Here is a 17859-nt window from a genome sequence, read left to right as displayed (position 1 = left end):
TGCTGTTGGTGGGAATATAAATTAGTACAATCTCTACAGAGAACAGTATGGAGTTCCTTAAAAAAATAAAAATAAAAATAGAGCTACCATATCATCCAGCAATCCCACTCCTGGGCACATATCTGGCAAAAACCATAATTTGAAAAGATACATGTACCCCAATATGCACTGCAACACTATTTACAATAGCCAAGACATGGAAGCAACTTAAATGTCCATTGACAGAGGAATGGTTAAAGAAGATGAGGGACATATATACAAGGGAATATTACTCAGTCAGGAAAAAAATGAAATAATGCCATTTTCAGCAATGTGGATGGACCTAGAGATTATCACACTAAGTGAAGCTGTCACACAGAGAAAGACAAATATCATATGATATCACTGAATTATGCAATCTAATTTTAAAATGATATAAATGAACTTATTTACAAAACAGAAACAGACTCACAGATTTCAAAAACAAATTTATGTTTGCCAGATGAGAAACATGGAGGAGAGATAAATTAGGAATTTGGGATTAACATATACATGCTACTATATATAAAATAGAAAACCACCACAGACCTACTGTACAGCACAGGAAACTCTATTTGATATTCTCTAATAACCTATATGGGAAAAGAATCTGAAAAAGAATGGCTGTATGTATATGTATAACTGAATCACTTTGCTGTACACCCGAAATTAACACAACATTGAAAATCAACTATATGTCAATACATTTTTTTTAAAAAATCAATCTCAGAAGAAATATATATTCAAAAGAAGATGTTTAAGGTTATCAAGAATGTAAATGTATTAGATTTAATTTATATAGCACCAGCATTTACTGTTGGTGCAAACAGTAATTTAAACAAGTTTACTGAAAACAATTTAGTAATATTTTTCAAGAGATTTAAAAGATAACCATATCTTTTTTCCAATAATTCATTTTTAAGAACAGATTCTAAGGAAATGATCAGAAATTGTCAGAAATATTTATGAACACTTAGATATAAAGACACCCATTGCAACAAAATACATAATAGTAAAAGCTGGCAAAATTACATGCCCCACTATAATTATTCAGCTGAAATATTACTGTCATTAAAAATATGCTCATAAAGACCGAATGAAAAAACAAGAACAGGCATGTACTAAAATGTCAAGAATAAACTAAGGGTACATCATTGCTCTACTCTGTGAAAAAGGTATGCTTGAAAAGTATGGAAAGAAATATATAAAAATACCAACAATGATGACTCTAGATAATAGAATTAAAACATGTTTCCTGCTTTCTAAAATTTTGGATATATAAAATGGCCACAACGTCAACAAATTAGTTCACCATAATACTTTGCCATATTTCCAAAATGGCTTTCATCTAATGGGATTTTCACATGGAAGAGTGTTTCTCAGATTGAGTTTCCAGTATTCCTGGGTTTCTGTGGGGCTCTATCAGGAGAGTTTCAGAGTCCAAGGCACATGGGAAACCATATAACCCGCTTTCTCGTGTCAGGCATTTGTAATGCTCACTAGCATAATAAAGATCGTGAGAAGTCTCATCTGAAAATATCAAAACCTATTTTACTACTGCTTAAATTTATTTGATTATAGATGAAATTTACTTGACAATAAAACTTCAGATACACCCCATAACAGGATCTAGAAATACTTTCAATGAAATCCTCTTACTAAGAATCTCATTAGGAGTTCCCATCGTGACTCAGCAGAAACAAATCTAGTATCCATGAGGACGCAGGTTTGATCCCTGGCTTTGCTCAGTGGGTTAAGGATCCAGCATTGCCATGAGCTGTGGTGTAGGTTTCAGGTGAGGCTTGTATCTGGCATTGCTATGGCTGTGGTATAGGCCAGTAGCTACAGCTCTGATTAGACCCCTAGCCTGGGAACCTCCATATGCTGTGGGTTTGGCCCTAAAAAGACAAACAAACAAAAAAAAATCTGATTAAAAAGAGTCAGCGATTGAAAGTTTCCAAGAGATTTAAATAATCATGATTCAGCATGGGCTTGAGTTATTATGACAATGAAGTTAGTTCAATTTTAAATTAAATATGATTTTGGACTCTTTCATAAACAATAATTCTATCTTCTGACTTTCTAAGTACGTTTAAGCCTAAATAATGAGAAATCAGATATTGAGATTGTTCATGCCTCTCTTTACCTTACAATCAGGCTGTGGGTAGATTGGGTAGCAGTGATTAGGTGAAGGAAAGAGAAAGAAACAGAATTGGGGGGAGGGGGGAGGCAGTGCAGGGCCTGCTGCTTCCAGAAGTTCCCGGGCAAGGGATCGAACCCAAGCCACAGCAGCAACCCGAGCCTCAGGAGTGACAACACCAGGTCCTTAACTCACTATACCACCAGGGGACTCCTGCAGCTACTTCTTGACTTATTTTTCAAAGCAGAGATCAGTCCTCTGGCATTGAAAACTTGATATGTGAAGTTTTTCATCCCCGCTTTTTACAATCCTTTTTTGATTTCTTTGCTTGGAATTGCGAGCCAAGGGCAGTTGAAACTGAGGGCATCTGAGAGTCCTCAAGCCCTTCAGCATTTTCCTTTGAGAAATGTTGTGGTCCCAGAAATATTTTCTATTGGGGGGAAAAAATTAAGTATCTCAGGGCCTTAGCTTTTCATTCATAAGCTACCTGAGTAACAGAAATAATAGATTTAGCTTTGGTGTGGTATAGGGGCAATGAGTGAGCTATGTGAAAGGCACTTTACATGTGCAAGAGATTAGGGCTCTCGCTGCTTCAGATCAAGAGATGTGCATTAAATGTGGAGTGTTGGGTGTTATCGAGAACACATAGGAGACTTTGGCCGTAACTGGCAGCATGGAGCAGAGGCTATCTGCCAGAGTTCCCATCTGCAGCAGCAGGAATTTCCTAACTTGGAGGTTTAGATGGTCCTGCGGCCCACCCTGCCAGTTTAGTCAGCTTCTCCTACAACTCACTGGCCAGTCCAGGGCTGGGTCAGAAAAGCTGTGGCAAGGCACTCCTCAGCTGCAGGGCAGCCCCGCTTACGTGCCCTTCTACACTGGTCGATACTCGGGTAGTTTTCCAGCATCCAAACGAACTCACTGTTCTTTATTCCAACCTCCACCTACCACAGTTGAGGCCTGTGACTGTTTGCAACGTTGATAGTCTACCTATTTTCTATTTTGCCAAATGTTACTCCTGCTCACGCCAAGTCTGTTGTTTGCTTTTTTAGGGCCACGGTATGTGGAGATTCCCAGGCTAGGAGTCAAATTGGAGCTGCAGCTACCGGTCTACACTACAGCCACAGCAACACAGGATCTGAGCCACATCTACAACCTACACCAGAATTCATGGCAACGCCAGATCCTTAATTCACTGAGCGAGGCCAGGGATCGAACCTGCGTCCTCATGGATGCTAGTCAGAGTCATTAACCATAGAGCCACGACGGGAACTCCCGCAAGTCTACCTTTTAAAGGGGAGAATCAACACAGATCCCCTTTCCATCCCTCAGTACCGGCCAGTTGGTTGTGTGACACAAAGGTCAGTCTCCTTGGTGCCTGCAAAGCGCTTCCTTCCCTCCACCTTGTGAGAATCATATCCACCTCCTTCAAGAGGCCACAGTACCTAGTTCAGAAGAAAGCCGGGAAGAGCTCAAGTCTGGGGATAAGACTCTTGGTAAACTCATTACTAGAGATTTTTTTTTTCCCCTAAAATATAAAGCGTTACTAATGAAGTGAAACTATTCCAAATCCAATACAGGAAATGCTAGAAAAGTATATCGAACTTTGCACGGTTCAAACCATGTTCCAAACACCATGTTCCCAACAGCATTTACAAAGACAACACAGCACAGCAGAGTAGCAGAGACTCTGAATGCAGCCCTCCGCTTAACAAGGAGTACGACTTTGGACCAATGACTTAACATCTCTGGGTCTCACCTTTTGCATCTGTAAAATGGGGTCAGTTTGTGAGAAGTAAATGCTAGTACTTAAAACGTCAGCACACATCCGGCACTGCCTAAACTCCAATGCTCTGGAAAGACAGTGGATTCCAGTGGAGTAGAAACCATTACAAGTCTTAAATTCTTCTATTATTTCACCCTGATGATCTGGTGTTTTGTTGCTATGAATTAACAGATCAACCCCAAAGACAGGGATAGCGTACCGGAAGTCTTAGAGGCACATCTTACTGCGTATCTTCATTTCGCAGTCACAGCAGATCGTTAGCAAAGAGTAAAACAGTTGCAAAATATTGGTCAATTCTTCTCAATAATCAGTTGAAGTAATAATGGTCTGATGCCCGTATCCTGCGCAGACTCAAAGCAATGTACCCAAGAGGTCTGTGGACCAATTCTTGGAATTCTCTATCTCCACATAGCAAAATGTGCCTTCAATCACTCACTATACCCTGAATCCACATCATATTCAGTGTGTACAGTCACAAGAAACACCGCACACAGCCTCGTTAGCACACACATGAAGCAGTGAGGTAGGGTCTAGGGTCAAGATGTAGACACATCAAACAACATAAGTTTGAAAAATTGTATGACCTTTACCCTTATTTCCCCTAACTACAACGCAAATAAAGAATGAATATTTAAGACACACTTAGGCTCTGGAACATGCAGTAAGCATCCAGAGTAAAATGTAAACCTTCTTTTTTAGATATTTCCCCCAAAACCACTAGAGCCTCATATTAGTAAAGTCTTATCAAGACACAGCAGACTTCATACAGAGCCTCCTAAGCTTTGGTTCTACCTCTGCCTTATGCTTTCTGGACTATTCTTGAGGTTCTATTTGCTGGTAAGAAGCACTTTTTTAAAAAAAGGACTGAGGTTTGAAAAAGATTTTCTCTACTCACAAGAGGTTAATTTTCCCTGGTTATTTCAACAATGAAGAAACACACTGTTTTAGATCATGTGTGTTAGTGCTTTTAATTTTACTTGGTGCTGGACTCTTTGTGTGTGATTTCTTTAAAGTATGCAACATTGAGCAAAAAAAAAAGCCCTGGCTCAGGAATCAGAGACTTGGCCTGAACCTGGCTCCTCTCGCCCTGCAATCTTGGCCCTGGGATAGGCAGAGTCTTTCCACAGTGCCTGACCCTGCGCTAGGTAGTCAGCGTCCACTTGTCCAATGACTGAAGGAAAGACCTCTCAGGACGCCAGCTGAGAGGCACAGACGTATGTTGCGGTGTCACATCTACTTTGCTGAGTGCCTGACCCTGCAGTGATGTAGGGGAGGCCCATGATGTACAAACAGTATCAGCCCTGAATATTGTTGTGGTTAAAAGCTGCATGGGTGTCTGCATACTTCAGAAGCAGCTTTCCTAGCTAACAAGGAGTGGCAAAGAACAAAAACACATTGTATAGTCAGATTGTGATTCCAGCACTGATTCTGCCATTTCCCAGTTGGGTGACCTACGTAAATTACTTAACCTTTAATGAGTTTCAATGTTCACGCCAATAAAATGGGAATAGAAAAATATTTATCCATAAAACTGAGATGCAGTTTAATTAAAATAAGGCATGTCATTAAACCACTTAGCCAGTCCCCAGTACAGGAATTATATTTATTGCTGTCATCGTTGTTTTGATTACCACTATACCACCATTTAATATTATATGACAGTGTCATAAACTTCAAAGGTATCACTGACACACACACACATAATCATAATAAACAGTCTGCTTAATTCTGATAAATGCTTCCTCCAAGTAAATAAGTGTAGAATGAGAACTGTTTTTGATGTGGCAGTATGAAGGAAAAATATTCATTGTTGATTTGATTATGTCAATGTGTATAATTGGAATCTATATTTTATTGTAAGAACTTCACTCATCACAACTGACTTTAGCAAAGAGCATCTTAATGACATCTCTCAGCATGTTATCAAATAATGAAAAAGCAATAAATCCATATTTTCCCACTCAACATATTAAGAAATATCAAAAGTTGGAATTTCCGTTGTGGCTCAGCAGAAACGAATCTGACTAGCATCCATGAGGACACAGGTTCGATACCTGGCCTTGCTCAGTGGGTTAAAGATGGCGTTGCTGTGAGTTGTGGTGTCCGTCGCAGATGCAGCTTGGATCCCACGTTGCTGTGGCTATGGTGTAGGCCATTGGCTACAGCTCCGATTGGACCCCTAGCCTGAGAACCTCCGCATGCCACGGGTGCGGCCCTCAAAATACAAAAGAAAGAAAGAAAGAAAAAAAGAAAAAGAGATATCAAAAGTCAATATGATGACTTTACAGATAGATACTGTAAACAGAAGAGGTCTACAGTTTATTATGGCCTTTTGTGTGACTTTTGGGAAAAAGCCATACATTCGCATTCGGCTTTAAAATATTATAACAAGAAGCAATTCAAGAAAATTAATTAAAAGATCTGTTATCTGAAAAACAAAAACAAATAATCTAGGAAAGTCAAAATACTTAAGGCTGAATTGTTTGAAATAGAAACAAAATGGTAATAATGATATAACTAGTAATAATAACAGAAACAAATTAGAAAATCACAAATTCAAACAAGATCTGAGTAACAGACACCACCAAATGCTCCAGGACTGAATGATTATTTGACCAGAGTGGGTTTCCCTTTTTCGAGTTCAGCAGTTTATGCACCAAGATTTTCATCATGAATGGACTTTTTTTTTTTTTAATTAGAACTAAAAAAACAAGTTGTCTCCTGAAATATGCATTAAAACTCAAGATCTTTTCCCTTCTTTCAAAGGGTCTTTTAGAGAGTGCCATGTCTCCACAACCAAAAGTTGTCTAATTCTATATGATTCCTTTGGCCTGCCATCAGTGTTCCCCCTTGACAACAAGCAAGGAAATGGAACAGGTAATGCCTGGATCTAAAGTAAAACATTGGGTTCGTTGTACGAATCGGGCCAAAAGTAATTGAAAAGCCCCTTTCAGCAGCACCTCACAGAAAGCATTGCCTTCAGGTGATCACGGAGAAGCCCCACAGCTGCCAACGACTCTGTTGTGGACCCACCTTTCTCTGGACACCCCCAGGAGGGAGCACAGTCCACCAACTGTCCAACTTGAAGACAGAGTCTCTGAAAGTCACGTTAATTATCTTGTGGATAGAGGAAAAGCAGGTGCACCATGTTCCACGATTTCAGGGAGGCGTCTGCTTGACTGTCTGGTGGGCTGGGTTTAAAACACCAAATCAAACAGCAGAACCCCATGGATCCCACTCAAGCAGAAGTAGCTGTCGTAGCCAGAGGGACTGCTAATGGCATACGTTGCTCATGTGGGTCCTGACATCTATAACCGTGCCTTAATTAAGTCCTAGCTCCAATTCTGTATTATGATCTCTACCGATGGGGAGATAGTTCCAATGGAGTGGAATGGTTTATTTGAGGATGTGGCAGCTGTCAATACAAAGCTGGTATTCCAAAGAGTCTGACTTCAAAACCCTGACACTTAAACCCTACGGAGATAGTCAGAGAATCAAATAATCCCTCTTTATTCAGAGCAAAGGAAACACCTACAAAACATTAACCATAACATCTATTTAATCGATGGCCTTCACTTCTTCCTCCCTAAATGAGTCTTCAATGTCTCTGTCATGGTACCTACAACATTCCCAAGTTGAACTGTTCCTTCCTCTGCTTTTGACAACTATAGAGTACAGTCAGGTTAAAATTACCATCCTTCATGGCTTCTTCTGGAAAGAAGCTGTTCTACTCGATGTTCGCCTGGGATTAAAGGCCAGGGGGACGGCTCTCGCCTCGAGGCTTTGTGGTTGGTTATTTATGAGAACCAAACAGCAGACACACCTGCTCCTCCACAAAGTTCTCCCTCTGTGAGTCACAGGAACTCTGCGAGGGGAGAGGAAAGGTAGCACAGAAGAGACAATAATCCCAATTTACCTCCTCCTAACATTATTGCTGCCTGCAACGTTAACTGTGGAAAAGAGCATATGATTCCACTCGGAATTTAAAAAGCTTTAACACACAGTCATGGGTCATTTCAGGAAGAATGACATAGGATTGAGGATAAACAGGCCTAAAGATTGAAAGCATATATTGCACTTTGTATTTGCTCTACATGTCTGCATACATGCTAGCTAGCCCTTTCAGTGCTGTTTTGTGACTGGCAATGGTAGTCGACCGTTTGCCTTGCTAGGTTTTTGTTTTTAATTTCAGTTTGCTCTAGAAGAGTTTTAATGTATCACCTGAAATTACTGATCCAGATGCAATTTAAGAATTTTTTTTCTGCCACTTTACTTCACCACCTTGTGGAGTAATTAACTCTCATGCTCAATTATGAGTGTCTCTTAAATCTTGCCATAAATTAATGAGGACAAAGATTAACATCCGTGTCAGTAACTTGCCCTGAAACTGAAGTGACTCCAGAATTCTTGATGACTAAACGCCCCACATCCAGGTAGGCATTTGTGCTAAATATCTCCCGTGTATGCCTTGAGACCCACTCTCCACCTTTCTCTGCCCTGCTCTCTGCACCTAGAGGCTGACTTGCAGAGCTGGTCCAGTGCGCTCCATGACGTTCAGCTGGCAGTGAAGAACAACCAATGGGAATGGCAGAAAAGTAAGGTCTGGGTGTTTCCTCCTTGGCCTCCCTCCCTGCTGAGTCTCTAGGGGTTGGCTGCCTGGATCGTCAGATAAGGTCCATCATTCCTGGCAGGATGCCTCCCCCACGCTCTTCTCTGAGCTTTCTTTTTTTTTGGTTTCTTTCTTTCTTTCTTTCTTTCTTTCTTTTTTTTTTGTTGTTGTTATTGTTGTTGTTGTTTTTTAGGGCCACACCTGCAGCATATGGAAATTCCTGGGCTAGGGGTCAAACTGGAGCTGCAACACCAGATCCTTCACTCGCTGAGCAAGGCCAGGAATTGAACCCACATCCTCTTGGATACTAGTCAGGTTCGTTTCCACTGAGCCACAACGGGAACTCTTCCTCTGAGCTCTCTGATACCTGTTTCTGCTTCTGTCCCAGGAGCTGTGAAAAAAGGCTCCCCTGCTATTACAGGGGCTGCATTATCACAGTTTTTCCAGAAAGCTCTGCCCACATTAGAAATACTATAAGGTGAATTAAATCTTCCTCAAATGATTCAGTTTGTTTGTGTGTGTTGTCTCTGTCCGCTGGAAATAAAAAAGGATGAACAGGGCATGATTCCTGCTACTGTGACACTGTCATCAATTGTGCGTTCAGAAGGGCCCTGCGCTGGGTCTGATCCTCTGCTGCCACCATCTTGGAATTCTTGATAACTTTTAAACAAGTGGCCTTGCATTTTCATTTTGCATTGGGCTCCAAAGTTATTCAGCTGCTTCTGCAAATGTGAGACAGATGTTGGCTACAAATGCAACTCCAGTAACAACAGCTATTTAGAGAGGTCTCACTAGGTTCCAAATACTGTTCCTAAAATTATATATGATTAACTCATTTAATCCTCTCAACACCCAATGAGGAAGGTGCTACTATTATCAGCAGCACTTTTATAGGCAAGGAACCAGAGGCACAGAAAGAATGTAAGTAATTTGCCCAAGGTCACCCTGCTAGGAAGTGTAGACTATGGGATTCAATCCAGGCATGCTGGCTTATTCTATGCCCCTCTCTGCTTCTGTGATGGAAGCACAGAAAGGAAAGCAATTAGATTTAATTTATAATTAAACTGTTTTCTTGAAAGTCAGTTTTCCCTCTTGATTTTATTTATTTATTTATTTATTTATTTATTTATTTATTTATTTATTTTTGCCATCCCCTTGGCATGTGGAAGTTCCCAGGCCAGGGATTGAACCCGCACCACAGCAGTAATCCAAGCCACTGCAGTGACAACACTGGATCCTTAATCCACTGTGCCACAGGGAACTCCATTTGGGGGGCAAGGGGGTCTTAGAATTAAACTTTAAAGTCATTTGAGCAGTAATATGCCATGGACTTCAGACTCTGAAAATAGACTGTCCTTCCCTCAAATGGCACAGTTACAATAGGGACAGAAAATGTGTGCACCACAAATAGTAATGAATTTCTCCTATCAGGACAGCCTAGCTGAAAGGGGTTCGTAAATGCTAATAAATCTTTTGATGGTGCCATGTTTCACAGGCCTGCGTGAAATCCAAATGAGATTCGCATCTGACCTTTTTAAACTATTTTCTTTATTCCAAACAACTTCAGGAAAGCTGTTAAACCACAAGAACAATAAAAGTTGTTATTTACTTCCAGAAAGAAGTGAAATCAACTCAGTATCTATGAGATCATTTCATTAGATGTATTTATTTCTGAAATGCCGTGTTGTGTTCTCTAAGGCAAGCACTGACACTCCCTTGTTTGTGAAAAGTAAACTGAAACGACACATCATTGTAGAGACAGGAAGCGTCATCATCTTAAAAATTAGAAAATCGCCCATAACTCAGTTTAACTTCTATACCAATCAAACAGTGTAACATTACACAAGGTCTGGAGTTCCACATTTTATACCACATTTGTGTAACTCACTGCCTTCCAAGTATAGGATAGTCACTCCCTTTGGGGATGGAGGTTTTGCTGTTATTTCCCTTTGTCCCAAAACCGCAAATCTACAAATGATTTTTTTTTTCTCACGTTAAGCACTGTACAGTTGCATAGACTTTGTCTCTACCTTAGCAGGCTGTCCTTTTATCACAGCCGTTTAGACAAGACTCATACAAATCTGGGGTTACTACCTGGTTACATAGATTCTTGTCAACCTCTCCCAAAAAAGGCAGGTGACTACTCCCACTCTGATTTTTATCTCGCTGTCCTAACTTTAAGGTCCACAACTGAATCTTAAGCATCCCAACCTGACATCAAAATCACACCCGACACCCTTTTTCTCCCCCCAAACAAATGAGCCAGTTGTCAGGGCTGACTGGTGGATTGTAAAGGCTATCTTAGCCAAGGAAGGGTATTATTTTTAAGAGATGAGCAAATGGGGAAACCCCACAGCCCCGCCAATAAAATATGAACTTAAGGTGCAAAGAAGCACTCATAAATATTCCCTTGAACAAAGAATGCATTGTTTCACTCCAGTCCTTTCAGTGGCTCCTCTGATCTCAGCCCCTCTCTGCGTCAGGGAAGCCTCTTCCTTCAACCTGTGGTTTTTTCAAGCTGAGCTACTACATTATTTATGGCTGTAAGGGTGAGTAGCCCGTCTGTATGCGCCTCGTACACACAGACTGGGCGCCCCCGCCCTTGTCCCCACTCCGGGATTCACTGTGGAAGGATGAAAGGGCTTCCCCCCGAAGCTGATGTGGTTGGGGATGTGGCATTAAATGCCAAGTATGAAGTAGACGGAGGGTTTCCCCACACAGCCTCCACCTGCGCGGTTCCCAACAGCCCCCAACGCTCATTCCATTCATTTTCCTTCTTTCAGGGGCTTTGAAAAAAACACTTTATTTCTCTCTTGGCCTCATCCTCATTGTTCTCTGCCTCCAAATGTTACTCTTGATCTCTTTATACTCTCTCAACATCTCTTCTCAACCTCAAAAAGGAACGAATAATTTCTTCACAGGCGTGACAGGACTATTCAATGAAAATTACATACGCAAAAGTGTTTTACAAACCGCATTTTTGATTAGCGTTATTTTTGTTTCGTGGCGCATTTTTTTTTCATTTTTTTTTAACTTTCCCTTGAATTTCCCCCTTTTAAATTTTAATTATGTTATGAAATAGTAAAGGCAAAAACAATTAAACTCAGTCAATGGGCTCCTCGGGGAGAGGTGAGCAGGCTAAGAAGAATGGGGTGGTAGAGAAACAATTAAAGGGGGTGGCAACTGCGGAGAGGTTCTGATGCCCTGGGGGGCTTTTCTCCTGATGGGTGGAGGCCGCAATTGGCCCATCCTAACCTTTTCCTTCTCAACGAGAGAGAAAACAGGAGACTGTACCTAAATGATCAAGCTGTGACGAATTGATTTTCAGCTAATCTAAGCCTCCAGCTATGAAGAAACGAGGACCAAAGGCAGATCCCAGGAATGGTGGGGGCAGTCAGAAGAGGGGTGCCAAGAACGCCTGGAGCTGGAGAGGCCTTAGAACTGCAGAGAAAAGCTAAAAAAATGGGAGGGGAGGGGAGTGAGGAGAGAGGGAGGCGATACTGGAGAAATGGAAGAATGAAAGGGGAGAGGCTGGAGGTGGGGGGGTGAGCTCCTCTAACATGTGTTACAGCTTCTTATTTCCAGCTTCTGGAACTTCTGACTAAACTTCTAAAGCTAACAGTTTGTGACAGACCATTAAAACATGCAAAAACACTTTTAATTAAACTATGATTATAACGATCTCTGCAGCCAAGCCCATCAGTTGTCAAGAACAGAGCTTGAAAGGAGAAGGAGAACCCTCCTGGGTGGGGGGTGCTGTGAAGTCAAAGGTTGATGAGAAAGAGAGCAAAGGCCTCCACCATCAGCAACTTCTTTTCTCTTCAAAAGTAAAAAGTTGTAAGGAGTGATGGTCTCACCCAATATTAGTATTTGTTATTCCAGGCATAATCCACGAATGCGTACGACAAGGGTTTTAGAGGATCTTTCCCGTCCCATCCCCCCTTCCTCAAAAAAAAAAAAAGTCTTGTGTGTGTTTATAGGTGTGTTTATGTTACACAAGTGTTAATCACCTTGCTGGAGAGACTACAGAGACAGGCATCTTGAGGTATATCTGTGTACACATTCCCTCCACTGGGCACTTGAGTCAGCCAAAAACAACAATAAATATCAATGATGTCTTTCAAATCTGTCAGCTGAGGGCACAAGCGTTTTTTTTTTTTCTCCCAGTACCAGGAAAGTTTAATGATTTAGGGAAGTAAGGAAAGAAGGGTTCAATTTAAAACTGTGAAAGAGCTTTTTTCTACTTCATATCTTAACGCACTAACGGTGTTATAAAATATGAATAAAAATTAAGCATCACATTTTTATACTTTTATGCTTGAGAATGAACATATATTCTTGAACTATATCGACGTATTTGACTCCAAGCCAACTGATCAAAGCCCATTAATAAACCCAAAGTTCTTCTTTATCAGAGAAATACATGTAGACAAAGAATCATATAAAAGTGAATTTTCTGTGTTTACTGTTTTTTGTAATTTCCTCTGAAAGTACAATGTTATGTCATTTTAATTATACTGTCGCCAAGTAATCAAATAAAATCGGTTTCTAACTAAAAGATCTGAGAAATGCACTACTTGTTTATTTTTATGTAAACTAGAGATAGACTTAAATATTGCAAGCAAATTACCTAATCATTCCTTTCATTTGCAAAGTTACCTGATATATAAACTAACCTTTACCATTTTTGCAAAAGAGATGGTTAAAAAGAAAAAGTTTACCAGAAAGATATTTTTTGTTACTAGCAAAATAATGGGATATCAACTAAGCAAAATTCCACTGATACCCAATAGTCTCAGGGACAAAGCAGAGAAGTCAGTTTGTAAAAGCTAGAGACTGATAAAAGTTGGCTTAAGAATAATGGATAAAATAAAGCATAAAGTTTCTTCTCATATAATAATAAATATTTGTTTCTTCCAAGTGAACAAATCACTAACCTAATTTTGAGGTTGGAATAATGTGTTTGGTTTCATATTTAGCTGCTGAATTGGCCTTGGGGCAACTTATTCATATTGTATTGTTCCTTTTAGTAAATTCTAATCTATTTTTTACTTATGAACATAAAACTAATCTCATCTGAAATTTTAAAAAATAGATATCTTGTTAAATACAATTCAGAGTTTTAATTATATTAAATTGTTCTTGGTGAGCAAAATTTACATTGGAAAAAAAAGTTTTTCTGAATGACAAGATAATTGTAGAAGACCCATTATCTGACTTGAAAATGACACTGGCAAGCATTAACACCAAGGTGCTACTAGATCCTTTTTATATAATTCAACCTATTATAGGAAATGTCAGTAGATTCCTTTCACACATTTAAATATCCAGGTGACTTCCTCAATACAAATCCCTTGCCTGCTGCTAATTTGATCATTTGTGCTTAGTCTCCACTGTATCTTTTAAGATCCTAAAAAAAATGAAATAAAATTCTCTTCAGTCTTATAGAACATGAAAAAGGCTGTAGATAATATTTGTTAGCAAATGTTACATTAAGAAATGTTGAAAGTCTTGGTGCAGTTAATGATGATATTACACTTTTACCTTTTCTAAGTGTGCTGTGACCTATTTTATTATGGAAGAAATACAGAAGCTACAGCTTATTACTAAGCAGTGATTGACTGTAAGCTTTGGATGGATTAGAAGGTATATAGTCTAAAGATAATAACATAAAATCATGGATCAATTTTCCTCAGAGACAACTAGAAAAATCTCACTTAGTATCATAATCAATTTGTCAGTAATTTCATGTGAGACATTTAGTTTGGATTTATTAAATTAAAAAATACAGTTTATTACTGAAGACAGATCACTACTCACAACTTGAGCATTATAAGAATAAATAAATACAGAGTTTCTGAATCTTATATCTAGTGTCATTTCTCTAGGTAAAATAAATAATTATATTCTGTGGCATAGCTAATAAACTGCTTTGTTATTATAATCCAAACAATATAACCAAAATTTTATAGATTTAAAAATGTAAGTATTCTTTAATGATAAAAATGGTCCTAGAAGTCACTGAATAAAACTGTTTATTATTGGTTTTGGCTTTCTTATGCTATGTCAATTTATAAAAAATAATGGCACACAGATTCAAAAATCATACTTCCTTTCTAAAAAAACAAATGCACTTCTGTGAATGATCAAAGCATTCAGTTACAATAAAACATATTATTAGGACAGATTCATGACTGAGCTATTGTTTTATAAAGTAGATAATATAAGAAATTCTTTCCTGTCAGATTTTAGATAACCTGAACTGATTTTTTTTCAGTGATTTATTTTAATATGTAAACCACACTAGATGTCTTTTTTTTTCCTGTGAAAATATGATAACTAGTTGAAATTCTTGAATAATCTTGAGAAATTGCTACAAAGTAAAAGACTATGGGTCACATTTGCATGCCACTCATACTAGGAAAAAGCAATCAACTAATTTAGAATTAAGACATATTATAACAGCCTGAAAGTTCCAAACTGAACCTGCTAATTGCATGTAGAAGAAAAGACCCCCAGGACACCTGATTAGGGAAACCAGTGATGACTTACTAAAACTTATAATGAGAGCTTTGTCTCCAGTAACGTGAAACATGATTTATTAGGCACCTTATCCTTCCTGCTAGGATTGCTCAGAGCAAATGAGGAGGGCATATTAAGCAACATATATTATTAAAGCATCATATGCTGTTAAGATTTGTTGCTATGTGACTTTTCAAAGAATATTTTGACATATTATACAAGGAAGTTTTTAACTAAGTGTGTAATAAAACATGTCAGTTTTAAGTCCAAGCAGATTGCACTTTTAAAACAGTTTCAAAGTTCTTAAATTAAAAACTGATTAAATCTGTTGATTAAGCTTTGTCTTCAAAAATAAATACATTTTAAGATTTTTTTCTTTTTTAGTGTCTGAAGATGGTAAATTTTCACCTTCAGTCTCTACCAAAAAATTGGAAGAAAATTACAGCCCTTGGAAAAATCATTTCAAAGTGGTGATCCTTTAATATCATTGCAAGATGAAATACGGGGCACTAATATTTCATTTGATATTGTCAATATCGGTTTTGGGGGGTATTGTCAGAACCAGCAGTCAATAAAACATAATTTTAAAACTATTCTCTAACAATGCTAACTAAAGAATTTTTCCATTGAAATTTTTTATCTTAAATGATAAGACCATTAAAGTATGTTTTACATTTCTCTTGCTTCTGAAAAAAATCAAATGAGTAACATATATTTTAACCATCACAGTTCAAAAACGTTAGATTGAAACTTTTTCCCAAAATGTTTTTCACAGAATTTCAGCATCTATCTCTGAAAGTCTTTGATAGTAATCTTTTACAATATTATTGAATCTTAATTACTTTCACATCAATATTTTCAGAGTGGTTGCCTCCTCTAAGTGAAAGTTAAGCAGCATAGACATCTATGCTTTCTAGCTTACTGACCCAAAAAATGGTTCAGAATGCAGCTTTTACTTTTCCATCTGTAAACACTTGCATTAATATTATTGTCATCATTCTTTTGCCTATAGCATAGCTATCCCCATAAATTCTCCTTTTTTTAGATTATTGCCTGTTTATCCATACATGTAAGCAAGGATGAAATTTTAACAAGATATTAAAAAGACCCAAATCTATCCAAACCATATGTTTAATTTTAGCTTTTTATATTAAACATCTATGTATATAGATGACTTGGTTGCCTAAGGCAAAATCTTAACATTGCATCAATGAAAGAAAGGAAACAGAAGCTGGAGAGGAGAGTTATAGAAAATGACTTTATATAAACATGACCACCTACCAGGCAGCTACTCTACCATTAGGAAAACTTCCACTTTGTAGTAACAGAGATGAACAAATAAACGAACAACATACCTAAATTGACAAAGCTCATGACCATGTCAGCATCGTTGAGAAAGTTGGCATCATGGAGGCTGGCTAGAGGAGGGCTCTGGGTGGTCAGGGGAGTCGTTCGAGACAACTGTATGCGGCGAGGGTACCCATTGGGAGAGGCTGGGGAGCCCTTCCTGGCTCCCCTGGTCTCTCCTGCCAGGGACGCCCTCACAGAGTACTCCGGCTCCTCGGGGTTCTCTTCGCTGGCCATGGCGTTGTACAGGTCCAGCATAAAGAGAGGTGCAGAGGAAGCTTGCTTTCCAGGTGAAAATGGTCTGGGTCTGTGAGGCAAACCCAAGATAGAGAGAATTTCCCTCTGTATTTCCCGTCTTTCGTGGTTCCGTAGTCTTCTATAAATAAAACTGGAGTGAACATGGTTGTCTCCCAAACCTCCTTTTGCATAACCCACTAGAACCCAGCAGCTCCAGAGGAAACCCACAATACCCCTAAGTAAAAATACAGTCAGATGCATTTTTGTCCAAAAGCAAAAGTTGATATTTTTAGTCCTTCTTGTCCTCTTAAAAAAAAAAAAAAAAGATCTAAGTTCCTAGGAGGTATACTTTCCCAGTAGCTGAAAAACAAATTTACCTATTCTTCATGACAGTGACATTTCTGAACACAGCATCCTCACTGATTTTCTTGCCCTATTTTAAATATTTTGGACTATGTCAAGAGTAGTTATTCCTAAGAAAGCTGAAACTCAGATTTCCAATTATCCACAGTTGTTAAGAGTTTTTGCTGCATGGATGTAGCAGAAGACGGCTAACAGTATTTGATCAGATGACCTAGGCATTCCTATATGAATATATGATAATCAGGCCTTTGGTATCTGAATGAGCAAAAGTTGATCTTCTGATAAATTGTAGTTCCCAAAGTTATCTTCACTTGCTCTTGAGTTCTTCTCAACCTTTGAGCTCTTTCCAAGACAAATCCTGATTTCTGAATCACAGATCTAGGCTGGTCTGCACCTTGGTGTTGGAATATATATTTGTCCGGCAGCTTGGTGATAACTTTAACATCTTTTGTGTCGTCTTAGTGTAAACAAGACTCAAGGTTGTACTATTCAAGTCAATGTGTTTTCCTGAATTTACTTGAAAACCTTCCTGTTACTTCCACCTCCAGCAGGCACAAATATACCAGCCCTCTTCAAGGGAGATCTAAAGAGTAATGTAAGCACAACCCTGCTGGGAAAGAAGAGGCTTCTCATTGTAATTTGAAACTGGTAAAGCAAAAAGAACTTAACCCTTTTGCTACCAGAAAAGCCTCCATTTTTGCAATTTTATAGCCACGCATCTGACACGGCACAGTGATGCGTGAAGCATTTAAATTCTAGGGGAGGAAAAAGCCAGCTTGCAAGCAGTAGACTGAAAATTTTGTCACCAACTTTATAGGAGAAGCTTTTAGATCTTTCTTT

The 17859-nt window shown here is 38.8% G+C and overlaps 1 protein-coding gene across 1 annotated transcript in view; it reads right to left on the bottom strand.

The window, feature by feature from the left end:
• Positions 1–17592, bottom strand: part of BMP5 (bone morphogenetic protein 5) — a 127103-nt gene extending 109511 nt beyond the window's left edge. Inside the window, exon 1 of the mRNA XM_047796978.1 lies at positions 16428–17592. Within this exon, the coding sequence (XP_047652934.1) occupies positions 16428–16917 (490 nt within the window). The 5' untranslated portion in view covers positions 16918–17592. The remainder of the gene's footprint in view (positions 1–16427) is intronic.
• Between the last annotated feature and the right edge of the window lie 267 nt (positions 17593–17859).

Source organism: Phacochoerus africanus, chromosome 9 (genome assembly GCF_016906955.1).
Source record: "Phacochoerus africanus isolate WHEZ1 chromosome 9, ROS_Pafr_v1, whole genome shotgun sequence".
Classification (NCBI taxonomy): domain Eukaryota; kingdom Metazoa; phylum Chordata; class Mammalia; order Artiodactyla; family Suidae; genus Phacochoerus; species Phacochoerus africanus.
This window is presented reverse-complemented; position numbering and strand designations above follow the sequence as displayed.